Below are 26,055 nucleotides of genomic sequence, written 5' to 3' on the forward strand. Positions count from 1 at the left end.
AGAGCAAGAAGTTAAAACTTAGGTATCGACATTTTAATATTTTCACAGGTGAAGCACACACTTTAGCTATATCCCTCTTGAGGGCAGGAATAGTATTTCAGTCATTATTTCAGTTACAGTAACTGGCACAGAGACTAGCTCCATGCTTAATATCAGAATACACTTCTCCAGAATAAAAGTAAATGTTCATATAAGTGGGAAGACGTCTGGCCCTGAAGTACAAACACCTGCTCTCGCACCACATATAGCCTTGCCAAGTTCCTCAAGAGTCCTGAGCCTTCATTTTCCTTTAAATATCTACATTGTAAGTCTGTAATGCCCCTTTTAGCTGATGCCAGACGTCCACCCAGAATACTGTAAATAAGATTCTTGAGTGACAAAATGAAGAGTTTCTCACAAAGCCCATGCATGCATTTTATCCACAGTAGAGGGCTATGAATTTTTACTTAATGTATATTCATAACAAACTTGCTTATTTGGTTATGAAATATTTTCCACTGTTGACTGGCTAAAAGCAGTAAAATGGACCAAATGTCAAAGGAAAGAGAAACCAGAGAAACCATAAAGGCTCCTCTTTCTGATGCATGGAATGAAACCCTTCTCAAAAAAAGATCAGATTTCGATCCAAAATCATACTATGGTCAACTACCACTGACCACTTGACAAAAGTCATTTATTAAGGTAGTCTCCATCTCTTATGCCAAAATTAGACTCAATTTGTAATTAATTTAATTCACTCTTTAATTACGATAAAATGTAATGAATGCTCAGCAAATGCTGCATTCCAATACCATTGCCATTAGCCTACTCATTAACCTGGAAAAGATAAAGCTCTTTTACAGTTCACTTTTCCTTACTGAAGTAATTGGTTCACTATTTGCTCTTATTTTTCACTACATAACATTAATGGAATCATAAAGGAAAGGTCATCTAATTAAAACAACAAAAAAGTTGGCTTTTGAGTTATCGAAGAGGTATTTTCACATATAAAGTGGATCATTTTATAGAATTAATTTTCTCCCAATGATGCCATTATACTTTGAAGAAAAATAGTGTTACTATGGGCCAACTATATGTAACATACAGCCTTACCACTAACATAAACAGGTGATTAACATATTTTGTATGTTACTTGTATTATGTGCTGTATTCTTACAATAAAGGTAGAGAGAAAAAATGTTAAGAAAATCATAAGGAAGTGACAATACATTCATAGTATTTATTGAAAAAAAAAAATCCACATATAACTAAACCTGGGCAGTTCAAACCCATGTTGTTCAAGGGTCAACTGTAATTCTTTTGGAAAGTTAAATATGCCAAAAATCTTAAGCAAATTCTGATACATTCACTAGATGTAATAATAAATGATGGAAACCAATTTATGATGTAATGTTAAATGAAAAATATCAGAACAAAAATTATATATAAAACGTTATATATAAAATATATTTTATGTAAATATACGTACTATACAAATTTGAATGTTTACTATGTGCCAGCCTCTGAGTTAAGCACAAAATCCTGTGAAAATTATCACCATTTTACAGATAAGAAACTGAAGAGCAAAGGTTAATTGTGCTTAACTTTCAACTGAGAACAGTGCTCTGACTCGAGGCCACACGTTAAAAACAGGAGTCCTGAGTTATGATCAACTTCCCAGAGTCCTTTAGTAGAAGAGCCTACCACCCAGTCCTATGCCCTCTCTACTACACTGGTCTCCTCGCCTACAGTTTCTTTTCAGAATTACTTAGTTTGTTGGTCATTATGAAGGTCCAGAGGCAACGGGACTAGGCACAGTAATACTAACGTTGGTGGAGAGCCTACGCCTCAGGAGAGAAGGCAGTGAATTAACTAGAGTGGCGGGGAGAAGGCTAACAAGTCTCACAATATATACATTAAAGTAGTCAAGGGGTAACTATCTCAGGAGCAGGGATAGCAACAAAAATCTAAGTTCCTGCACTTACACTCGCGTAACTCCGTACAATTTTGAGAGTGCCTTTGGAGGATTCCCGCAAAAACCTGCGGGCTAGGCGGGACAGGGATTACTCCTACTTTACCAAAAAAAGCAGGAAGAACTGCAACAGTGGCCCAGGAAGACAGAAACGCAACGAGTGTGAAAGCTAGTGCAAACACCTGCGGGGACAGGGCACCTTCAACGAATCTGAGGGGCACACAAGGGGCCTAAGGCCCGCGGCGGGGACAAAGGCCCAGAGGGAAACCGCGATGCTGGGGCTGTCGCCCGCCGAGTTCGAAAAGCTGCGAGGTCGGTCCAGGAGCCTAGCTACTTACGTTGGACCAGCCGGTCTCCGGTGAAGGTGGAGGAGCAGCTGGTGATTAGAGCACAAGGGACGCCAGCAGCCATAACGACGCTCTCGAGCCGGTTCCGTCAAGAAGCCGCTTCCGCCTTGGGCTGCACCACGGCTGCCGACGCGCGGGGGGGATGAGCCGGGAAGGGAGCGTTCTCGAAATGGTCGGGCTACCCTGACTCCTCCCACTCCCCCTCTTCCGCTCCCAGCGTAGGACAGGCCGGGCCGCGCGTGGTGTTGCCATGGGGACCAGCTCCTCCCGCAGGAGGTTTCTGCTCCTGCACACCCGGACTCTGGGAGGAGGTAGCTCTTCCAGGTCTTAGCCATGGCTCAGGATATAGAAAACTACGACCCCATCGGAACCATCTTAATCCAGGTGGGGAACTTGGCCTCTCCCGGCTCTGCCCAGCTAAGAAACTTCTGAACGAGCCCAACAGTGCCGCCCCCAAACTGCCTCCAGAGAGCTTCCAAATATGCCAACCCACACCTCTCTCATGAGTTTACCACACTCCCAGTGCCCCGTGCCCTGGACGTTGCGTGCCGTGAAGCATGATCATGCTGCCTCTGTTAAAACTTCAAGACCACCTTACCCCATAACCTTTACTTTGGAAAACTCTACTGTACATTGAGGCACTATTTTAAAGCATTAGGTTCTGAAACACTTAAACCCAAGATATAGGGGCGTGGGGATGATACAGACACATTGGGGAGGTGGTGTGAACTGCTTTTCTTAAGCACCCCAATTTTTTGGATCTAAAAATCCCTTGCAAATAAGTCCTGGGCATGTAATGTGTAGCATAGCGACTATAATTAATAATACCATATTGTATATTTGAAAGATGCTAAGAGTAAATCTTAATTGTTTACAAGAAAAAAAAGATAACTGTGTGACGATGGATGTTAACTAGACCTAATGTGATCATTTTGCAATACATACAAAGATGAAGTTATTATATTGTACACCTGAAACTAGTATACTATGTCAATTATCTCACTAAAACAAAAGCCCCTTGCTTGGGAAAGCACACATAGGAAAATATATAAATGGCAATTTGGGTTGCAAATCAAGTTAAAGTTTTGAATATAAAAATACGACAAATTTAAAAAGCAGAGGAATAATTTTTTCTAATCTGAAGGGGGAAATATCAAGAAACTCTTAACTTCTCCAGTATAACACAGTTTGTAATGGTTCCACTAAGATTTTTCTGAACTAGTAAATCTGCTTGATTTTTTTCCCCCACATTTACCTGTTGTAGCTTTAAAATGTTTCTACATATATCATCACTTTTAACTCGTATATTTAGTTCCGTTTGACTATAATTTGCCTAAGTTCACTCTGTTAGGACTCTCGCTCAAATCTACAATGGGTCTAATTTTTCTTCCTGCCAGGATTTTTATCTATCTCTCATCTAGGTGAGACTTCTTTAAATTAACCTTTTTCCAAATACAAACCCCTAAAACTTAACCAATTTCATAGACTTCACCATTATGAATCATATTCAAATCTTTTTACTTCACTTTCTATTATCCTCTCACTATCACCCTAGAATGAGTTTAGCCAAACTGCAAATTCTGAGGGAAGAGTCTCCACAAGACTGCCCTCACTTCTACATCAAGTTCAGGATTCCCTGGAATCATCCTCACTTCAGACCAGCTATCTGTAATTTGGCAAGCCTTACCACCCTCACATTAGCTAACTTGCTAGAGTAACTCAGAATTCAGGAAAGTGCCATGCTTACAACTATGGTGTTATTATAGCAAAAGGATACAAATAAAAATCAGCTAAGGGAAGAGAGGTGTGAGGCAGAGTCCAAGAGGGGTCTAAACAGGCTTCCCAGTCATCCTCTCCCTGTGGAATCATGGACAGCATTACCTCCTCCCACCGACAATGTATAGCAATGTATACACAGTACTGCCAACTAGGGAAGCTTACCCAAGACTTTGGTGTCCAGAGTTTTTATTGGGGCTCAATCACACTGCCCCATGACTGACCTATCATTGCCAGCCCTTTCCATAGGTCAAACTAATGCTTTTAGTCTTCAGTTTCTCTAGAGATCGGAATTGATACAGCATGGATCAAAACCCCATCATAAATCGCAGTGTTAGACTGTCTAATGGCCAAAGCCTCCAAGCAAAGACACTCCTACCAAGCACAACATTTCAGGGGCCTAGAGATCACCTCCCAGTATCTAAGGACAAAGGCCGGACCTCTCTTTAGGTAAGGTTAATTAGTCACTACATACCGCCTTCCAAATCCAGGGCCCAGTTTTACAGACTCCAAACAATTGGAACACTAATGGAGCCTCCTATCCAGAAATAGTCAGTTCTTCCCCACAGTATACTTTATTTGACTACAGGAACAATTAAGTTTCTCTCTAGTGTCTCAATTTCTCCAGACCTGGGACAACTCTAAAAATGAGACCATATTCCAGGGAGAATTCTCATGCCTAATTTCACCACTTTCCCTTGAGATAATTCTTCTTCCCAGGGCTGCTCCCCTTGTGGTTTGGAATAGTGGAGAATAATGTATTGACTGAAAAGGCAGAAGCCTTTTCACTTCAGAGTGGGATTCAGAAGTAGCTGTTTGATCTAGAATACAACATTACACTATCAATGTCTCTTGTCTTCAAATTGTAAAATAGAACAAGCAGTCATAACCATGCTGATTTGCACCCCTACTTGCTTAAAGAATTATTTTAAGTAGAGGCTGTGTAGAGAAAGAGCCCACATGTTAATCTGATTATTGAGGCTGATCTCTAGATACAATGTAAAATTCTCCCCAGTAATATATAGAATATGTATAATGAAGAAAATGAGGAAGACCTTTCCTACTTTCCTACTGAGTCCTGACTATTTGTGAGCATACAGCACCACTTTCAGACATGAAACATGGATTCCACTTCTGCCTGGGGCTGTGATTTCTTTCCAATAAACAGTACCTCTAGTGGAAAGAACACTTGGTTGGGAGTCAGAACACTGAGGTCCAACTCTAGCAATCACGTTCTTCCAGGTAGGTAACTTTGGGCTAGTCAGTTCACCTTTCCAGGCCTCAGTTTTTTCTTCTGTAGGAAATATAGCTTGGTTTGGATCTCTCTCTAAATAAATTGATTAAATTTCCCCAAAGCTATATAATTTCTCTTTATTGTAGACTTCCTTCACCATTATCTTAGGCAATCAAATTATTTCTGTCAACATTGTGTGTGTGTGTGTGTGTGTGTGTAGAGAGAGGGTGTCTGTGTCTCAATCAGATACATTAAGCAACTCTTAGACCAGTTCTCAAAATGTGATCTGAGGACCAGCATCATCAGCACCAATTGAGGACTTGTGAGAAATGCAAATTCTCAGCCCCTAGACCTGGTAAATCAGAAGTTCTGGGAATGGGGCAAAGTGATCTGTTTTTCACAAGCCTTTCAGACAACTTTGATGAATGCACAAGTATGAGAGCTACTATTTAAATTGTATTATAAAATATAAACTGTTAATACAATTTCAAAGAAAAATCACAATAATCAAAGCTAACGTAGTTTCTTTTTACCAGGTTTCATGCACAGTTCTCTGCTGTATATATTTTTAACTCATTTAACCCTTACAACAAGGTTCTCAGATAAGTACTGTGGTCATTTCATCTTATTGAAAGATAAGTATTGTGGGTAAACTCATATACGTAGAAAATGCAAGCAATCTTCCCAAGTGTTTTTAATCCATCAATCCTTGTATAAAAAGGAAGTCTTGTCTTGGCTCTTTTTGCTCCTCTAGATATTTAAACTCTGACTTTTCCACTGACTTTTCACCAACCTCTAGCTTTGTATGTTTACAAACATACATTTTGTATACTGGTAGATTTTGCATGTACTGGTTAATGGTTAGGCATAAAGGCTCTGGATTCAGACTGCTTGGATTTGAATAGTCCCACCAATTAACCAGCTGTGTTACCTTGCACAGATTACTTAACCAATTTAAACCTCAGATTCCCTCAAGTATAAAATGACTATAATAATATGAACTCCCTCTTAGGAGTTTTTAAATGATTAAAATATAAGGTAACATAAAGTATAATAGTCAATAAATACTAGTTATTATTTACTCTGGTCTCTTACTATTTAATATAACTTAGTTTTGTGTACATTTCTGTGTCTTTTGAAGATTAATCTGTTTTTTAAGTTGCTGGAAGAAAGGGAAAATTAATTTTAGACTGTCTTTTAAACCAGGACTAGGCCATTCTTAACTAGAACTCTATGGGTGTTGCCATTGGCAAACAAGGTATGCCTTATTTCTGTTACAAACTAATTTTTTGAATATTCCATTTTACTTAGTACAGGATTGGGCCCATTCATCCTGGATGATTGGATAATGATCTACTCATTAATTCATTTCCCAATAATTTATGTTCTATTAAAAACGAATGGAGTTGGGCTAACATTTACAATAATTTAGAAAACATAATAGAAGGTACAAATTGATAGTAAAAGTAATATTTTAATAAAATATATAAAATACTTAAGAGAAAAATCTTTAAATACAAATAGTCCTCTAATTATAAACTCTGTGCAACTTATGATGAAAACATGTACCTTAGATATTTAGATTTTCCAGGATAGTTCTGGTTGTGAATATTCTGTTGCATTGTCAGATCATATGTTAAAGTCCATGTTTTCTGTTTTGGTTCAGGGAATAGGAGTATTATCTCCACATAGAGTTCTACTAGGCAGCATTTTGTGAACTACTTTTAACTTCTTTCACTTTTAAGACTAAAATCAGATTTTTTTGCAATTTTAGCTGGATCTTTCCTCAACTAATCAGCATAGTGAGATTTTCACTATGGCAATAATAATCATCATTACAATTAAAATAGTAGTCAACACTTATTGAGAGCTAGACACTCAATTCTGTTAGGCAAGTATTATTTTACCGCCAGTTTACAGAAAAAGAAACCAAAGTAAAAGAGATAAAGTAACTTGCCCACCAAGGTGATAAATCTTAAATAGGTAATGGCATGTTTGTGAAACAATCTTAAAGAAGTGTGGTTGTGATTCTAGGATGTTTTCAAATGCTTTCTTTTATTAGTCACTCTTAGAGGCTTTCTTTTTATACTTTATTAATAAAACTGTGGTACCTTTTTAATATATCTTTATAAATGCTTACTTGACCCAAATATTAAACATATGTTTGTGCAACAAGGATTACCTAGTCTTGCTATGAAAATTATCTTTTTAATTGGTTTTGGATATCATATTCCAAAAATCCAACAGTTGTATGTTAACACCAACTTTGGAAATATTGGAGCTAACTAACACTTTGACATTATCACTGTCTTTCTTACCAATCCCTCTGTCTAGTTTGCCAGGAGCATAAAGCATAAAAATGAATTGAGGAGTGATGAGAATGACTCAGCCAACTCTATCTTTAGCAAAAATGAATAAAATGGAATTATGAGACTGCTTTTGACAATATGGAGTCTGGCTGCCTGGCTCTTTTAAATTCTAGAGCAGATCTTTACTTCATTAAATATTTCAAGAGCTTCTTATTAAGCAACCCTGTTCCCAAACTGTTAAAATGATAATCTTCCTCCAAGTAAGAAATATATGGAAAGCAATACATTTAATGATCACAGAGATGAGGAGTAAAACATGTAAAACATGGTGGATCAGATCTATTTGAAGAAAGAACAGAGATGTAAAACTTAATCTCTTTCCCTACCCTAGTATGGTGAAAAATTTTCTATAATACTTGTCTCTATTGCAATTGTACAAACAGATGTGCAGTTATTAAGAGGGGAAAAGAAACTATCTGGCAAGACGGTAAAGTGAAAAGCTCTTGAGAAAGATTAAGAGAGCAATTCAAATCAGTGAACATTTACCAGGTACCAGTTATGTGCAAGGAGTTTCACTAGGTTTTACAATTCAGGAGAGGAGAATTAACATTAGTTCAATGCCCTCCTATGTGGCTGGCCCTATACAACACACTGTACTTACTTTAACTGATTTTAATCTTGCCACTATTCTGAGAGGTAGCTATTTATCTCCATTTTATAGACAAGAACACTAAGGGCTCTAAAAAGGTAGGTGAATTTGCCAAGCTCAGTTTAGTAAGGGAGAAAATAGGATTCTTGTTTATATCTGTCTGGTTCCAAAACCTATATTCATTCGTCACATGCATTACCTCATTTTCATTCAACAACTCTATGAAATAGAATCTTTTTTTTTTCTTGATGAAGAAACTAGACAAAATGTGGATGGTATGCATGGATATTGTGTGACTAGTGATAGAACAAGAAATTATGTTCATCTGTCTTTTACTGATTTTTACTATGTACTAGACTTATACATATTATCTCATGACTTCATCAAAAAGTTAATTGACCACATGAGGCAGATGAAGAAGCCAGACCTGTGATTTCCTGATAGTAATCCAGTGTGGTTTTCACTCTTTCCTGCACTTGACAGGCATAATTACAGAATGATACATGAAGCTACAATACTAGAACTACAAGAAGAATATTTAGTTCACTCAAAGGAGTCTGGAAGTGGGTCTTGCCCTTGAACTGCCTCTTTGTACTTTCTAAACGTTTTTAGACAATAGATGATAAATCAGCTTGCAGCAGTAATTTGGACAAAACAATTGAAAGAAGTACATCTTCACCTTAGTGCCTACAAGCAAGCAGTAGGTGTGTTTAAATCTCAATCTGTGAGCCCTGAAGGCTTTACATGACAATTTGTGCAGAGTACAAATGACCAGATGTGTCTGCCAGACTATGATGCCCATCAGTGAAAAGATGCAAATTCTGATATTTTGAATATTTGGCTCAGTGGGAATATTCAAGAGTAATCGATAACATAGGCTGGATGTGTAAGTCCAGTTAGACTAACGGAGAAAGGTAACCATTTCAAAATGCCTTTAGCAACCCAGTCTGCAGATTGTTATTGGTGTGACTATTGCTGAAACAGGTGTTAGGCTCATAAATTTGCATAACAAAATGGTTTTCTTGTGGCAGCAGCCCATACAATAATTGGTGCCATCTGTATTTATCTGTTGAAGTTTCATTTCTAATATGAATGCACAGAGAATCTTATGCTAATTTCATAGTGCCCATTTTATGCTGAGGGTGTTTGACATTGGAGAGAGATTGATCATTTCTAAGGAAAATACAAATTGAAGGAAAATGTTAACATAAAAACATATGTTGCTTTTTCTTCATGGATCATTTCTGACTACAAAAAATAAAATAAAAGCCAGACACCTAAAGAACTGCATCTTCAGAACAGTTCATGGGGACAGTCCAGCTAGAACAGAAAACCAAACATGGCTTTCACAAGAACCTCTCTCTACTGGCAGTTTTCTTACCTTTTATAACCAATTAGTAGAAATCAGAATTTTGTACAAACTTATCATCACTGACTGAAGTGCTTTACCGTCTGAGAGAGCAGAAACCATTTGAGTTGCAATTTTAGTTTGGACTTTTTAATGGGGAAAGAAAAATAGAAAATTGTATGAAAGCTTAGTTTTTCAAAATCTGAAAGACAATAATGGCACATTTTAATAAAGAATACCTTAGAACCATAAAAATAGTTCTTTTCAACGAACACCATAAAATCAACTTTATTGTCTCTAGCAATTCAAGCAAGTTGCAAACCTTTAAAATAAATGTTTTAGGTGGACTGTGTATATATTCTTTTAATATTTCATATTTTTTTGTACCTACAGGTCCACGAAGACCTTTATCAATTAAAGGAGAAATTAGCAAAATTCCCACTCGAAGAAGGAGGAGCAACACTAGACATTCAGAATCTTGAAACAGCAATCAAAAGGACTGAAATGGGGTTAAGAGTAAGTAGAACTTTAATATTAAATAAAATATCAGGAAGAGACAAAGATTCTTCTAGAAGAATTGAATTGTGGTTCTCACAGGACCCTGTGTATTCCTATAACAGAGGTGGATTTGGAGTGGTCATTAACTTTCTCATTCTGTTCCATGTTTTTTTTTTTTTTTTTTTTTTTACTGATAATGATGATTATTAACTGATTGATTGATATCCTGTCGTATTTTGTAAAGAATTTAAGATATTGATAATGTAAGACTATGCAATGATAACCACTAAAATGTGGTTTGAGAAAAAGAGTTTAGAATTTAAAAAATAATCACTATTGGCCCAACATTATGCCTGACCAAAAAGGATTCATACCAATACGTCATAGAGAGTATCTATTGGGTTCACTGGGATTCTAAAAGAATAACAGTTGACTTTTCCTAAATAGCTTAAGTATTCAGACTTCCATTAATTAAAAAAAAAAAATAAGTCCTGGGGATGTAATGTACAGCATGATGGCTATAGTTTAAAATACGGTATTGTATATTTGAATGTTTCTAAGAGATTTGATCTTAAAAGTTCTCGTCACAAGAAAAACTTTTGTAACTGTTGTGGTAGATGTTAACTAGTTATCATGGTGACAATTTTGTAATATATACAAATCTCAACCATTATGTTATATACCTGACACTAATGTTATAATAATGTTATATCTTATAAACTAAAATAAAAATGTATTAGCGCATGGGTCCAAATAAGGACCATCTCTATCTTCTAGACCTCTGTCCGTATCTTTGCTCTTGCCTCAGACTTTCACTACTGTGTTATCAGCTTTATCGCTTAGCTCCTGAGGCTGTGAGAGATGTGATTTATTTTCTAGCCTCATCAAACTAGCATCCCATTGTCCTGTATTACCTGATGGTTAGAGGTCTAGACCCGGCTGGAGTCTTCTGGTTGGCCATTTTAAATAATCTGCTATCTAAAGGCCAAATTCTTCCCTCAGATGCTTGCTTGAGGTCCCTGTAAGAGAAAGACATTTCTCCATGTTTCTATTGCCTAATAAATTTGCATGGCTAAGCGACTTGCTGACTATTGAGCATAATTTCATTTGTGAAGAGTACTACAGGTTACTCAAGCTTTGAGTTTCAATTTTTATTATGCTTTTTGGGATAAAGTAATTTGGCCTTGAGATCCCTAATTATACCTTAGGCATATAATAAATACATAGCATGTTGTGTCTTTTGGCTTAATTACACGATTCAGAGTGTTAACCTAATGAAATGAAGTAAATTAGCTGGGTATCTTAAGTCCACTATAATGGCCTAAACTTTAACTTTTCTGTAACAGATTCACATTGAGAAGTATTTAAATGTTGTAAGCAATCGTGTGTTAACGACTCCTGTTAATGATGATAAGTCATATATCCCTCACACTTCCAAATGGTAAGTAAAATAGCCACTTTAGGATCCAAAATAAGTACAAAAAATAACTTCTCACTCAGGTGAGATGACTGCAAAGACAAAATTTTCTTGGCTCTTTTCATATTCATTCTGTTTTTTTATTTTTCATAAAATGTATCCAAAGTTCAACTTCTAAAGGAAATCAGTTTTTATGTTCTTTGGATCACATGGCTCTTTCTTTACAGTTTTTAGAATATGTGCTTTATTATAAAGATAATTTTGATATACAGCATAAAAAATAAAAATCAAACTTGCTTGAAATATTCATTATGTAATACCTTCTAAGAGATGATTTATTGAAATTAGAATTGAGTTAAAGAGAAATGACCTTGCCTCACCTTAGACAGTCTTACACATCAGCCTCCTGAATTTCATTGCTTGTAGATTAAGGTTTTGTACTAAGCTTAAAAAATCTATGGCTCTTATTTGTATTGTAAATATATACAGTAAGTCCTCACTTAACATTTATAGGTTTTTAGAAACTACAACTTTAAGCGAAGCAAAGACATACAGCAGTGAAAACAATTTGACCATAGACTAATTGATATAAAGAAGATTTAAGTATCTACAGTATATTTCTGGTCACAAAAGCATCACCAGCTTTTAAATAAAGACCCAAACACTACTAATATTAAACATTGAGATAAATGTGAGCTCTATATATATTTATGGAAGAGTAATCAAAACTAGAAACCCGCTCATTCCAGTTCAGGGTCACTGGTGGCCACAGCCTATCCCAGCACCTCAGGGTGCTAGGCGGAACACACCCTGGACAGGATGCCCTTCCATCGCAGGGCCACTCACACCCACACTCAATGAGACTGGGACAAATTTAGACACACTAACTCACCTAACGTGGGAGAAAACCGCAGACTGGAGAAAACCCACGCAGACATGGGGAGGACGTGCAAACTCCACACCAACAGTGGCTCTGACCGAGAACCAGTTTTTATTTTCTCATCAATGCTATAATAAAACAACACTGAACAAAATGACGTTATCTGAGGACCTGCTGTATCAAGCATCAGTGAATAATATCAGACAGTGAGGTCAAGTTTCAGAAATAATGCAAAAGAATTGTGGAAATCTGTAGATGTAGACGAGTCCCAGCACTCAGTAGTGGGAGCAGAGTTACACTGCACCTGTCTCCCTTTCCCCCATGTGAAGGTAGTGCCACAGGCATCCACCATCCCTTGGTAGAGGCCACCCTTCCCTGGTCTAGTTTTCAGTCATTTATATTTTTGACTTTTAAATTTGGGAATAAAAATATGACCTGTAAATAGGTTAATATACATAATGTTTTAAAATGAGGAAACTGTAAGGAAGATAATAAAAGGGATTCTTGGAGAAGAAAATATTGGACGTTAGTGGAGGCCTACATAGATGGCAGCTAGGAGATCTGTAGTAGGTGGAGAAAGTGTGTGGCCAAAAGATAAAATATGCAAACAGCAAATAAGAAAGCCTCAGAATGGAGGGGGTGGGAAAGTTAACAGAAGAGACTTTTCACCAGCTCTAATGGAAGTTCTCTTGTCTCCAGCTTTCTCTTTGCCCTCTCACCTTGAGCACTGGCTGTAGATGTGTAGGTTAGGGTATCTGAAAAGAGCAAACTAGGTAGCAATTGCAGCAAACAGAAAAGTTCTGGCAGAGACTTTTTTTTTTAATACAGTTCTCCCTTATCAGTGAGTGCCCTTGACTGTTATTAGGATCTGGAAGAATTAAGGAAGACATTAATTGGGGCATGAGCTCCCCCCCAAAAGTGGTCTTTGGATCCTATCTTTCCTACTTAATATAATAATATAATCAAGAGGCCTCCTATCAGGAAGATGGAAAGCCTGGTAAGTTTATATGTGCCTTAAGATGGCAGGAGCATCTCAGTCATAGCTGTGCATGTGGGTGCTGATGTGGCATGCGATTTGAAAACTGAATAAGATGGGCCAAGGTAATAAACTGGAGCAAAGTCCAAACTAAGTTTTCAAAGTAAACAGGCCTGAGGCAGACTCTTGGGGTCAAAGTGTGAGTCACAAGGAATGACTCTGGGAGGAAAAGAAGGAGCAGCAGTTGATGGAAATGGAAAATGGGAGACCCAGGAGATCAGAGACCATTACCCGTGACTGACATTTTCCCAAGCAGATAGTCATACCTGGTCCTGTACTTACAGGTGTGCCCCAAGAGACTGTCATGAATAGACTTTGGATTCAGAGTCTATGACCTGCTGGGAGATTATATGCAAAGCAGTAAACAGAATGCAGAATTTCTTCAGGGTCTCATGCCTGGGAAGAGCAGGACTGGCCAGTTCATTGCATTTTTCTTGTGAGGTTCCATGACAAAGTCTTTATAATATTCAAGTAAAGGGTATGTTTTTCATTATGAATGGCACGATTCACTGAGGAGCAGGTTAACGCTTAGTCTCAGTGTTGAGAGGAGTTTAGCTTTATGCAGTTTTAAGCTGGTACAGATGCTGGACCTGGCCCTTTATCCCACATGGCCATCCATCAAAGAATTTGGGCAAGCATTCATAAGACTTTTATATTTATTTATTTATCAATTACGTACTTATCATATAGCGTGATTATAAAATACACCAACACAGAATTTTTTTAATGAAATAAAGATGAAATGAATACTTTCAAATAATAATTTTACTTTGTTTAATTTTACTTTGTTAGCAGCACAAAATTTTATTCTCTTGCTTAAAAAGGTTATTAATTATGTTTTACTTATTTAATCTTATTAATCATGGTGACTTTATACAGACTGTAACAAATATCTCAAAACTTACTCTGCACTGAGGTGAGATTCAGCATTGATGCTGGTTAGATGTAAGACCACATTTCAATTAGTCTTCTGGATGATCTTTAAGTTTGGAGTTTTTTGGGTGGGCTAACTTTTCACAAATTCAATTGGGTTACCATAATTTTTACTTTCAAATGTGGCTGAAGAAAAGCTAATGTTAGGAGTAAACATGTTGGTTTTGTCATTTTCTTGTTTTTCACTAATGCTTGCTATTCTTATCTTCCAAAATACCATATGATTTTTTGTAAATATCTTTTAAAGATACCTGTCCATTTTTTTTCAAGCTCAGTTTAGTTAAAACTAAATAATATAATCCATGAACTCACTGCATGAGTGAACTGCAGTACATTCTAATACTTTGAAAGCAAATGTGCCAATGCTGGACTCATAGCTCATGCCTTTATGGTTTGGAGCTTCCACTCTCACGGGGCTTCCAGAACTGCCAGTGACATAACTAAATATTGAGGGATCCAGTGACAAATACAAAGTAATTTCTTTTATACATTTTTTATTTTACATAAATAGAAATTCTTATACTCCCTTCACATGACCAATGGCAATGTCTTGTGTGTCATCTAAAATGTGGGCACACTACTTTGAGAGACCACAAGTCAAGAGTGATGGCTCTTAAACTGTGGTTTGCAGTCATCTTTCACTGGCTCCAAGATGGGGTCCCGAAGTCTGCATTTTAACAAACCCTCTTGGTATTCCCAATGTAGACAATGCATGCTTGGAATCCGTTGGGCAAGCAGGACTCCCTAGAATCAATATTCTTTAGCCACATAGAGGATTTACCTTAGTATGATCAAGAGCCTGGTCCTGGAAACTCTGCTACCCAGATGCTATGAAGGAGTAAGCCTCTGGCACTGGGATTGAGCCAGAAGTGGGGCCTGGCAGGCAGGCTGGTAGGACTGCCAATGTGAGTCTGATGGAGTGTCAGAGGCCAAAAGATGAGAACAGCAACTCCTGAGAAGAGTGGCATTTAATAAGGACTGTGGATCTCTGTTGCTCTTTCAACAACAGAGCATAGTTTCTATGAGTAAATGAGAATCAACATTGTTCAGATATATGCGGTTTCATTTCATCCATGAAAACCTAGGAAATTGGGAGAGTTCATTCCTAATGACTACTATCCCTGGATATACCTTTAAAAATGATTGAGAACAGACATACAATAATCATCATCATTATCATCGTTATCATGAATTTCATCTGCATTAATGTCTTCATAACACTTGACAATTTGCAGTGGATTTTTTTTTAACCCACGAGGTAGATATTTACCCTTTCCTATTAAAGATGTGAAAACCGAGGCTCCCAGCAGTCCCAGGTCATACAGGTGACCAATGGTGACGTCCAGATTTAAGTTCAGTCAAATGTCTGCCATCTATAACCTTCTCCTACACCAGAGCTGCCTGAAAGACAGGAAGCCTAATTTTCACAAAAGACAGTTTTCATTTTTAGCAAGTATTGCTCAAGGGAAAAATCTGGTAGTTTTGTCTAGTAGAAACAAAAACCAGTAGGTATACAAAGTGATAATAATGGATGCCAGCAAGTACAAGATTTTGCTAGCAGTCATTCAGAAAATAACGACAAGGACATTATCAAAAGTGGCATATTTTCTCCAGAGAGCTCAAAGTGCTTTTGTGTTGTTTTCAAAATAGGTTTTCACTATTATCTCCACTTTGGCAATGATTCTTCTTCTGTGTCAAAGTGTGGTTCTTTCTCTTATCATTGCCGGCTTTCACAGATTTTATTGCTTGTGATATCTGTTCACACTGTTCTTAATGACCACGTTTTGCTTATTGACACTAGGAGGGTGACTACCATCTGTACCCACACTATCAGAACTGCAAAGAAATCTTCACTTTATATTCTGTCGTGCTAGTGTTTGAGGGGGGAAAAAACAAGAACAAAACAAATAATAGTGAGAAACATACGGAAATAAAAGGTTTCTGTTAAATGGTGAAGGTAGATTAGAGGGTACATTTTCACTCAGTTATTGAAGTACCTTGGAGCCAATCTCTTCTGGGTTATTTACAAAGTAGTACCCAAATCCCATTTACAGAGAATATGATTACATTCTAGTCACAGAGAGAGATGAAGCACAGGTACTGAGATGTTAACATTTGGCAATCTAGGTGAAGAATATTCAAATAGTCACTGATCTTTCTGTTTTTCTGTGGATTTGAAAATTTTAAAACAAAAAATAAATTTGAAAAAATATCATAAGGTAAAAAATAACTGGAAAATCATTTGCAGCAGATATGAATCAAAAATTACTAATATTCTTAAATACAAAGAACTCTTAACAATAAAAAACTTGACGTAGACAAAAGAACATCAAAAGAGAAATGCAAGAAATGAGTAAATATTTGAAAAATATTAAAAATATTAAACATATTTAAAATGTTTAATCTCACCAGTAAACAAGAAAAATGTAAATTAAACAATATATTACTACTTTTTCTTTACAAATTAGCAAAACAGATCATTTAAACCATGCTAGTACTCAGGGCTCATGAGTGGGCAGCAGGATTGACATATTTTAATACTACTGGTATCAGCACTAAGTTTTTAAAGGTAATTTTTCAACACGTGAGATTTTTTTAAATTATGTTTTAATTCATTAGTTGTACCTCTAGGAATTTATCCTAGGAAATGAAGAACAATATTCTGGAATCTCTGTATAAGTTTGGTCATTTCAATGTTATATCTAATACCAATCGATGTTGTCTAAGAAGTTTTAATGATATGGAAAAATTCTCACAGTATATGTTGAGGGAGGCAGGAAGAAGTATACAACATTATATTTCAATTCAAATTCACTCCCAAATACATCATTCATGGAGGTAAAAGTCTTTATAAAATGTATACTAAGAATTTCATTTCTAGGAAGATGGTACAGATATACCATATTCCTTCTGCTAAGCACATCTAAAAACCCAGGACATTATATATAAAACAAATCTAAGAAGACTTTAAAGGGTGGAGAGGAGGAAGTAAACCAGTTAGGGACCTTGGGACACAGGAAGAACATGGTGATGAGTCCCCTGGATTTTCTTTTTTGCCTCATAAGTGATCTGCATTATTTTCCTTTTCTCTGAAGAATTTTTTTTAACAGTTCTTGCAAGACAGGTCTCTGATGACAAATTCCCTCAGTTTTTGTTTGAGGACAGCTTTAGTTCCCCTTCACGTTTGAAAGTTAGTTTTAGTGGATACAGAATTCCAGGTTAGTGGTGTTTTCTTTCCCCACTTCAAATATTTCACTCTAGTCTCTTCTTGCTTGCACGATTTATGAAGAGAAGTTTAATATAATTCTTATCCTGGTTCCTCCATAGGTAAGTTGTTTTTTTCTCTATCTTCTCTCAAGATTTTATTTTATCTTTGGTTCAATAATTTGAATATGACATGTCTCAGTATAGTTTTTTAGGCATTTATCCCACTTGGTAGTCTCTGAGCTTCCTGGATCTGTGGTATAGTGCTGTCATTAGTTTTGGAATATTTTTGGCCATGATCACTCAAATATTTCTTCTGATCCTTCCTTTCTTCTTTCTCTGTTATTCTTGCTATATGAATGTTATACCTTTTGTAATTGTCCCACAGTTCCTAAATATTCTGTTCTGTTTTGTTCATTCTTTTTTCTCTTTGCATTTCAGTTTTAGAGTTTATATTGATATTTCTTAAAGCTCACTGATTCTCTCATTGGCCATGCCCAATCTTTTGATAAGCCCATCAAAGGCATTCTTTATTTCTTACAGTGTTTTTGATTTCTAGCATTTTGTTTTGTTTTGTTTTGTTTTCTTACAATGTCCATCTCTCCATTTATATTAACCATCCGTTCATGCATGCTGTTTACTTTTGCCATTGAGCCCTTAGCATATTAATCATAGTTAGCTTGGTATGATAATTCCAAAATCTCTATTATATCCAAATTTGATTCTGATGCTTGCTTTGTCTCTTTAGAATATTATTTTCTTAACTTTTAGTATGACTTGTCCTTTTTTATTACTGTATAAAGTAATAGGAACTGAGGTAAGTAGGCCTTCATCTGGCTCAGAGTTATGCTATGTTTACTGTTTGCTGTAACTGTAGGTGTCTGAGGCTTTAATTTCCTCCACTGTCTGCTTTTTCTCCCTTGTTGTCTTTGGGTTTCCCTAGAAACTCTTTCCTAAAGAGAGTCTGAGCCTTGCAGTTCTTTCATTTGTAGTCCTCCTTATGTAGAGGCTCTATAGGTGCAGTATGTTGGGGGGAAGCATTTGATAATCCTATGGTTAGGTCTCAGTTTTTTAGTGGGTCTGTACCGGTGGACTGTTACCTTCACAAGTTTTTCTCAGCATTTACCCCCTTAGGTGAGACAGGAAGACTAGAGGGGGCTGAAGTCAGTTCATTGCCCTTCTTCAGGTCAGATAAGGCTTTGGTAAAATAATTTTCTTTGAGAGCTTGCCTTCGTTAGAGAGGACAAAGAACAGAACTCTCTGGGAGTATATTAAAATGGTTTCTTTTCCCTTCTCTCTGTCAGTAACAGGAGGGGATTTTTTTCTCTGACCTTTACCGTGGGAATGAGGTGGAGCCATTGGAAGTAAACTCATGAAAATAAGGGGTTCCCCTAAGACTTGGCCCCTCAAAGTATTTAAATCTCAAACTAGTCTGCATTGAGCCTCCAGTGGCTCCTCAATTGGCATTCAAGTGCTTTAGCCAGTGCTGGCTCCAGCAGCAAGCTTCTGCTCTTGAATTTTATCTGTCTCTCTCTCTCTCCAGTTTTCAGGAGAGCAGTTCTCCCTGTGATCTAAATTCTCTTACGGATCCTAGGAGAACTTTTTTCTTCTTGTAAGGTTGGGAGTGATAACATCTCAGCTCTTTATATGTTGGGGTGAAACCAGAAGTCCATACATTGCTCTTCAATAACTTTATAAAAGTGGGCATCACAGTAGAATCAAGAGATTGAGTCATTGGTGGTTGAGTTTTATTGATCTTAATTATGTTGGCCATTTTAAAGAACTGGAACCTGCTTTCAAACTACAAATTTTAAGATATACATATAGTCATTCTTACAACTTTATTTTGTTTTGTATCGCTCTCCCATGAAACTACCCACTGGTTAATAAGGAAGACTTTTAACCACCTTTGATCCTTAAGTCTCTACAATTATATAAAATAGTAGAGGTTTAAAAAATGTAAGTATGAACTGCTTAGGGACCAGCATTTTGAATATATTTAACATCGACTATCCTGTGATTTGATTTTATTAAACAAAATAGAGTGAACTATTTTGTTTATTTTATTAAACAAAATATTTCCCTTTACCAAGAAAGATTTTATAGTGTAATAATTCTGTTAACTTTAAGTCATATAAATTTGGCCAGAGATAGAGCTCTCTATTCATGCCTTAATGGTTTTTATCAGATTTGGAAATTCTTATGCTTAATAAACAACTGCAGTTTTATAGTGGTAGAATTGTTAAAGATTGATATAATTTTCATCATTACAAATAGACTTTTCTGTAAAATCTAATTTAACTAGGACACATTATTTTTAAATTATAAGTTGTAAAGCTTTTAAGATAGCAAATTTGATTTTAAATTCTCCCCCACTCCCTTTAGGTTGCTTCCAGCTGTAATCGATCAGAAAACATTTATTTTCCCTCTGGAATCTGAGGGTAAACTTTGGCAATCCCAGCGTCATACATTTCCACACGACTTTCCAAGAATAAAGGTAGTAATAGAGAAATCCATAGAGACAGAGAGTGGATTAGTGGTTGCCAGAGGCTGGGAAGAGGGGACAAATTGGGGAGTGACCTCTAATGAATGTCGAGTTTCTTCAGGGATGATGAAAATGTACTGGAATTAGAGAGCTGTGATAGCCGCACAACTCTGTGAATCTAGTAAACACCATTGAGTTATACACTTGACAAGGGTGAATTTAAGGTATAGAATTATAATCTCAATAAAGCTGTTAGAAAAAAATTTAAGAGTAAAGGTAGGATACTTGCTTTATGTCTAAATGAGAAAACATATCACTGTTTTTTCAGATACGTTCATGGCATGGTCAATTGCTATGACAAAAGATCTTTCTTCAGAAAGCAAAATAAATCAAAAGAAGATGCCTTCAACTTTTTAAACAGAGCCCTAGAAGGAAAGTTTCCAGGTGGCAAGAAATAGAGCTCAAGAAGTTCCAGATTTTGCCTCCTTGGGGAAGTGTTCTTTCAGTTTGATTCCGGATCCCTCCCTAATTCCCCAAAACTAGTAATAACTCACCTCAGTACATTGACAGGTACTCTTGTCAGTGTTTTGGGAATACTAATTTGTTTAAACCTTCAGAACAGTCCTAGTAGGAAGCATTATTATTATCTTCATTTTATTAATGAAGAAACTAAGGTATAGAATGTTAAAGAAATTGGCCAAAATAACATAGCTAGTAAGCATTAAAGCCAAGATTGTGAACCTAGAAAGGTAGGGATCCAGAGTTGTTCTCTTAACCACTGTGGTACCCTTCTTAATAGCTTTATAACTTATATACCATAACATTCACCCTTTTAAAAAGCATTTGATTCACTGGTTTTTAGTATATTCAGAGTTGTGCAGCCAACACATGGTACCCTTTTTATAATTGTTTATATTAGCCTATATTCTTCCTTCATCACACTTGCTACAATTTGTAATTAGATATTGAGCTGTATAATTTGTTTTTTAAATGTCTGTCATCCACTAAATTATAAGCTTAATGAGAGCAAGGTCCATGTTAGTTTGTTCACAGCTATATAATGCCAGGGGACTCTCAATAAATGTTTGTTGAATGAATAAATGAAACCACCACAGTGATTTCTCATCCCCATGTAAAATATCAGTCCAAGCTCCTCTGCACTCCCAAAGCAGCCTGCTCCTACTTTTGTCATTGTACTTGCTACGTTAGGTTTGTTCATCCACTTTCTCTGGAGTACTTACTGCATGCCAAAGACTGGGATGAAGAATTCAGACCTGGTCTCTGGTCTCATAGAGTTTACATTCTAGTGGGGGAAGGCAGACTATCAATAAAAATATACCAGATAATAATAAAGGCTTTGATGAAGATAAAAGAGAATGTTGTGATACATGGAGCTTAAACTTCTCATCTTCCTTACTATTAAGTATCTATTTCAGTTAGATTTTTATTATTTTGCCAGGAGTCTCAGAAAGGCCACAGTTGGTCCACAGTGGAAGATTGGAGATCTCTGGTTTATAAAAACAATAAATAAAATGTCTGAAGTTAGGACTGGTACGGAATGTATAGTTGCTATTGTTATTCCAGAACAAAATAAAACTGTGGCCAGAAATTTATTTTCCCAAAAGTTTTTTGAATCCTGACAAATGATTATAAAGATAAGGAATTTTATGTGCTGAGAGTGCATAACCCTGGGTTCTTTTAAGTGTTGTGAACATGGGTGAGCTTCATTTAGAAAGGGGCAAGGACTGTTTCCCATCCTGATTTTACCTTCAGGGCCTGGATCCCTATTGTTGTTTTATTTCTAATATAAATGACATCTGCTTAAAAATGCATAACTGCTGATACAAAAGATAGCCCTAATTCTGCATTGTAAAGTCAATGACAAATAGTGCTGTTTTGCCAGCTGTTCTGGCAAGCCTACCACACCAACTTAAAAGCTTGTATTATTAAGTAGTTGTAAAATCCAACTGGGATATTACCACTTTTAATTGCCCACTGCCAACCTTTTAATCTAGGTAAAACCCTGTTGCTTCTGTAAGCTCTCTTTCTCCAAAGTGGATAGCTGTTTTTGGAATTTCATTTCACCCAAAAAAACTTAAAAGACAAAGTTAGGAGTTGCTCAATTGTAATTGAGAATTATAATTAGGAATTGTTTGTTAATTTTCTTTTACATTTGATAAAGCCATATTCTGATGGCTTTTCTTTATAACATAACATAACTTAGCTCTCAATCAACACCAGCTCAGCTCCTTTTGGGGGCACCTTGGGCGTATGTATTCATAACAGTTAAGGGTTTGAATTAAAAACAACCACAGATAAGGTGGAGGGAGGAAGAGAAGGAAAAAAAACCCTTATAGATTAAGAGAATATTTGATTTCTTTGTTGTGTCTGGCAAGCTGAGTCTGAAGGCAATTTCAAAATAGAAATTTAACTGTTTAGCTCAAAGGACCAACTTAGAAGCATGATATTGTTGGAATATTTGGAGAGCAGGGAAAATAAAGCCATCTTATTGCTTGAGAGTTATTCCCTATATTAATTTCATAAAATGGAAGCTGTATCAGTCAAACAAAAATATATTGTGCTCTAGTATGATGTAGCCATGTACAACACCTGTGTCTTAGATGGAAAGAATCTTTAATTTTGTGAATTGTCATCTAATTGAGAAAGTAATTTTCAAAATTTGATCAGAATTAAAGTTTTGACATTAGGAATAACATGTTGAGAGATCAAAGAAGGAAAAAATCCCGACAAGTAAGGGTCACTTTACAGATTTTCACTGTGAGTTATACCTCACTTAACATCAGGGAGGAAATTTTGTTGATGAGATGGCAGTTGGATTTTACAGAGTAGAGTGGGGAGAAAAGAAGGCCTGCAATGAGCCAACCACTGTGAGCTCTGTTTTCTCATTAGAATGTAAGCTCCACAAGAGCAGTGACTTTTTAAAAGCATTTTTTTCCTTTTCCATGACTTCTTAAAAACCTTTTTTATTATGGCAAGATTCAAACAAACCAAGAATAGTATATGAATAACCATTTCTCCTTCACTTAGATTTAACAATTGTTAACCTACTTTTTGTTGAAGTGTTTTAAAATACAGACCTGATGACTATTTCATCTCTTAATGCTTTAACATGCACCTTTAAAAATGAACATATTCCTACTTACCCGTAATACTATTATCAGACCTAAAAAAATTAACAATAATTCTTGAATATAATACCCAGCTTATATTCATATTTCCCCAATTATCCCCCAAATGGCTTCTACTGCTCTTTTATCCAAACCTGGATATGCTAATATTTGTCCATTGCATTTGATTATTTTATTTCTTAAATCTCTATTAACCTAAAGCAGAGAGACTCTGTTCATTGCTATAACTAGTACATAGATAGTGCCTAGCCTGGAGTAGGCTCTCAATAGATAACAACATAATTATTAGAAGTACTTTACCACTTACTACCCGCACCATGGCAAGTCACTTAACCTCTCTGCACCTCAATTCCTCACCGGCAATGGACGTAATGATAGTGCATACCTATCATAGGGCCATTGTAAGGATAAATGAGTTAACATATGTAACATATGTAATTGCTTTATAACAGTGCCCCATATATGGTGAGTACTATATAAGTGTTCATTCTTCTTATGATTTGTTGATGAATACTGGCCAACCTCTATTATATACCTAATAAGTGTCAAGCACTACTTTAGGCATCAGCCAAACTCCTCTGTTCTCATGGAGCTTACATTCTATAAGTGTGGGGTAGGCATCAGGAAAACAAAAAACAATTTGAAAAGTAAATATCTAGTGTATTAGTTAGTGAGATAACAGCTGGGGAAAAGAAGGGGTGTTGGGATGGTCTCACTTGTAAGGTGACACTTGAACAGAAATTTGACGGATGGGAGGGAGCAAGTCATTTGGCTGTTTGGAAGAAGAGCACTCCAGGTACAAGAAACAGACTATGCAAAGATCCTGAATTAGGAGTGTGAACAGCAAGGAAGCTGGAGAGGGATGGTCACGGGGGAGAGAGTAGGAAAAGTAGGAGGGGGCCAGATCTTGTAATATCCACTGTAAAGACTGTGGATATTACTCTGACTGAGATGGGAAGCCAGTGGAGGCTTTTCACCAGAGAACTGATATAATCTGAGTTGCAATTTGAAAGGGTCACTCTGGCTGCCATGGTGAGAATATGATGTCAAAGGACAAGGGCAGAAATAGGGAGACCATTTGGGATCCCATGTTAGCCATGAGGATAACATAATATCTCATCCTCACAACATTTCGAGGAAAGGAATTGTTGTTATTCCCATTTTACAGATGAAGAAACTGAGATGAGAGATGGTAGTAATTTAAAGCTGAGAAATGGGAGAACTGGGATTCAAACTCATGTCTATTTGACCTCAAAGTCTTGACTTTTCTTCACCACTGTTAAAAATAGCTCCCTTCCTGTGTTTGCCACAAAGAAATTTATGACTGAAAAAAAAAAAAAAGCAGAATAGATTTCTGAGTTTACCCACAAATGACCTTGACTATCTCCACACAGTTATCCTCAGATCTATCCCTCTAAACTTTCCCAGCGAAATTTCTCAAAGCAATGCTCCTGATAAAGGTGACTTTTTTTTTTATGATTTGTTGCAGTAATACTAACATAGCAGTTAGGGAGCCACACTAGAGTTATGAATAATACATTATGATACTCTATCATATGCAATACTATTTTACTGTAATTGGTTCCCATTCAATTCAATTGGTCTACATATACACTTTAAAGAGGTTTATACTTTATAGTGTACATAAGTTATAGATAATGGAACAGATGATTAAGATGGTATTTGCCATTATATATATATATATTATATATATATATATATAATATATATATCATCAAAAATAGGCCCTTAGGACAATATATTCTAATAACATTGTTTCTATAAGATTCAACTAGCTACATATTTTTGACTCATAACACCTTTTCCAGAAATATAAGCTACTTGCTACAAGTGCAAAGATTACTAGAATTATCATTTTCCATGCTTCAGTAACATTTCAAAAATGGCATCCCAAATTTTTCATGCCTTTCTGTGTGGTTCACCAGGAGATGCTAACTTCTGGGCATTCAGAGGAGCCATTATTCCCTATCAACTCATGAGATTAGTGGCAGCAAAGGAAGAGAAGTCATAGAGTTAGTCACTGGCCCAGGTGCCATAAAATTTGGACAGAATGCCTCCTTTGTCACACTACTGCTATAAATCTCATAATTGTGTCATTGTGGCATATTGTAAGAATAACACAAACATGATGAAACTAAAAAAAAAATGTCTCATCACTGGTGTGTTATTTCATTTCCTCACATATTTTGATTTTAATGCTACTAAGTGCTAAGTGCTGGAGATGTAAATCTCAGTTCTGTGAGAGATCAGTCTGTAGGCAGACATTCTACAGACAGTATAGTGAGTGCTATAATAGCAATTTGGAAAAAAATTCTCAGGTGGGGCTAGGGGTGTATACCTAATGCCTGGGCTTTGTTGTAACTAATAAGTACATCATCTCTAAAACCCGTTTCAAGCGCAGCGGTCTCTGACCTCCATGACCTAGTTGGCCAGCTCATATAGTGTGCTCTTCTAACAATTCTTCAACACTGTAACGACTTTCAACCCATTGGCCTCATTATTTCACTGTCAATTTTGTCTATTATATTTTTTCTCCTTAGCTAGATTAGTCTACATGCTTATGGAAGAAATTGTTAGTTCCCTGGAATGAGGCCGTGATGACTAGAACTCTAGCAATCATCTTAGACCAGAAGGAGGAGGCCTGTACATTAGAGATAGCAGAGCACTAAGCTGGAAGGAGCCTGGTTTCTAGCAACTTCATGGACTTCCAAAGCAGCCCTGAACAGCCTATCTCTGGACTTTATATACATGAAGGCAACACATTTTGTCTTATTTAAGTGATATTCTTCCTGTTTCCTGTCATATATAGAAAAGCTTA

The 26,055-nt window shown here is 36.4% G+C and overlaps 2 protein-coding genes across 10 annotated transcripts in view; one reads left to right on the plus strand and one right to left on the minus strand.

The window, feature by feature from the left end:
• Positions 1–2,398, minus strand: part of AAGAB (alpha and gamma adaptin binding protein) — a 51,143-nt gene extending 48,745 nt beyond the window's left edge. For 4 of the 8 annotated variants that reach the window (XR_004949928.1, XM_036217581.1, XM_036217582.1 and 1 more), the window contains exon 1: positions 2,290–2,393. Coding sequence is in view for 1 of the 8 variants with exons in the window: in XM_016140996.2 (XP_015996482.1) it covers positions 2,290–2,362 (73 nt within the window). In the remaining 7 variants the exon portion in view is untranslated. Of the gene's footprint in view, positions 1–2,289 lie in introns of all 8 variants that reach the window. The other 4 variants (XM_016140996.2, XM_016140998.2, XM_016140995.2 and 1 more) reach the window with 4 other exon arrangements.
• Positions 2,399–2,576: 178 nt separating this feature from the next.
• The window catches only part of LOC107508932 (IQ domain-containing protein H-like), a 59,927-nt gene continuing 36,448 nt past the window's right edge, over positions 2,577–26,055 (plus strand). For both annotated transcript variants that reach the window (XM_016140988.2, XM_016140987.2), the window contains exons 1-4: positions 2,577–2,682; positions 10,008–10,130; positions 11,459–11,553; positions 19,968–20,079. In XM_016140988.2, coding sequence (XP_015996474.1) covers positions 2,632–2,682; positions 10,008–10,130; positions 11,459–11,553; positions 19,968–20,079 — 381 coding nt within the window. In that variant the 5' untranslated portion in view covers positions 2,577–2,631. The remainder of the gene's footprint in view (positions 2,683–10,007; positions 10,131–11,458; positions 11,554–19,967; positions 20,080–26,055) is intronic.

The sequence above is a fragment of the Rousettus aegyptiacus genome, unplaced genomic scaffold, assembly GCF_014176215.1.
Source record: "Rousettus aegyptiacus isolate mRouAeg1 unplaced genomic scaffold, mRouAeg1.p scaffold_m13_p_3, whole genome shotgun sequence".
Classification (NCBI taxonomy): domain Eukaryota; kingdom Metazoa; phylum Chordata; class Mammalia; order Chiroptera; family Pteropodidae; genus Rousettus; species Rousettus aegyptiacus.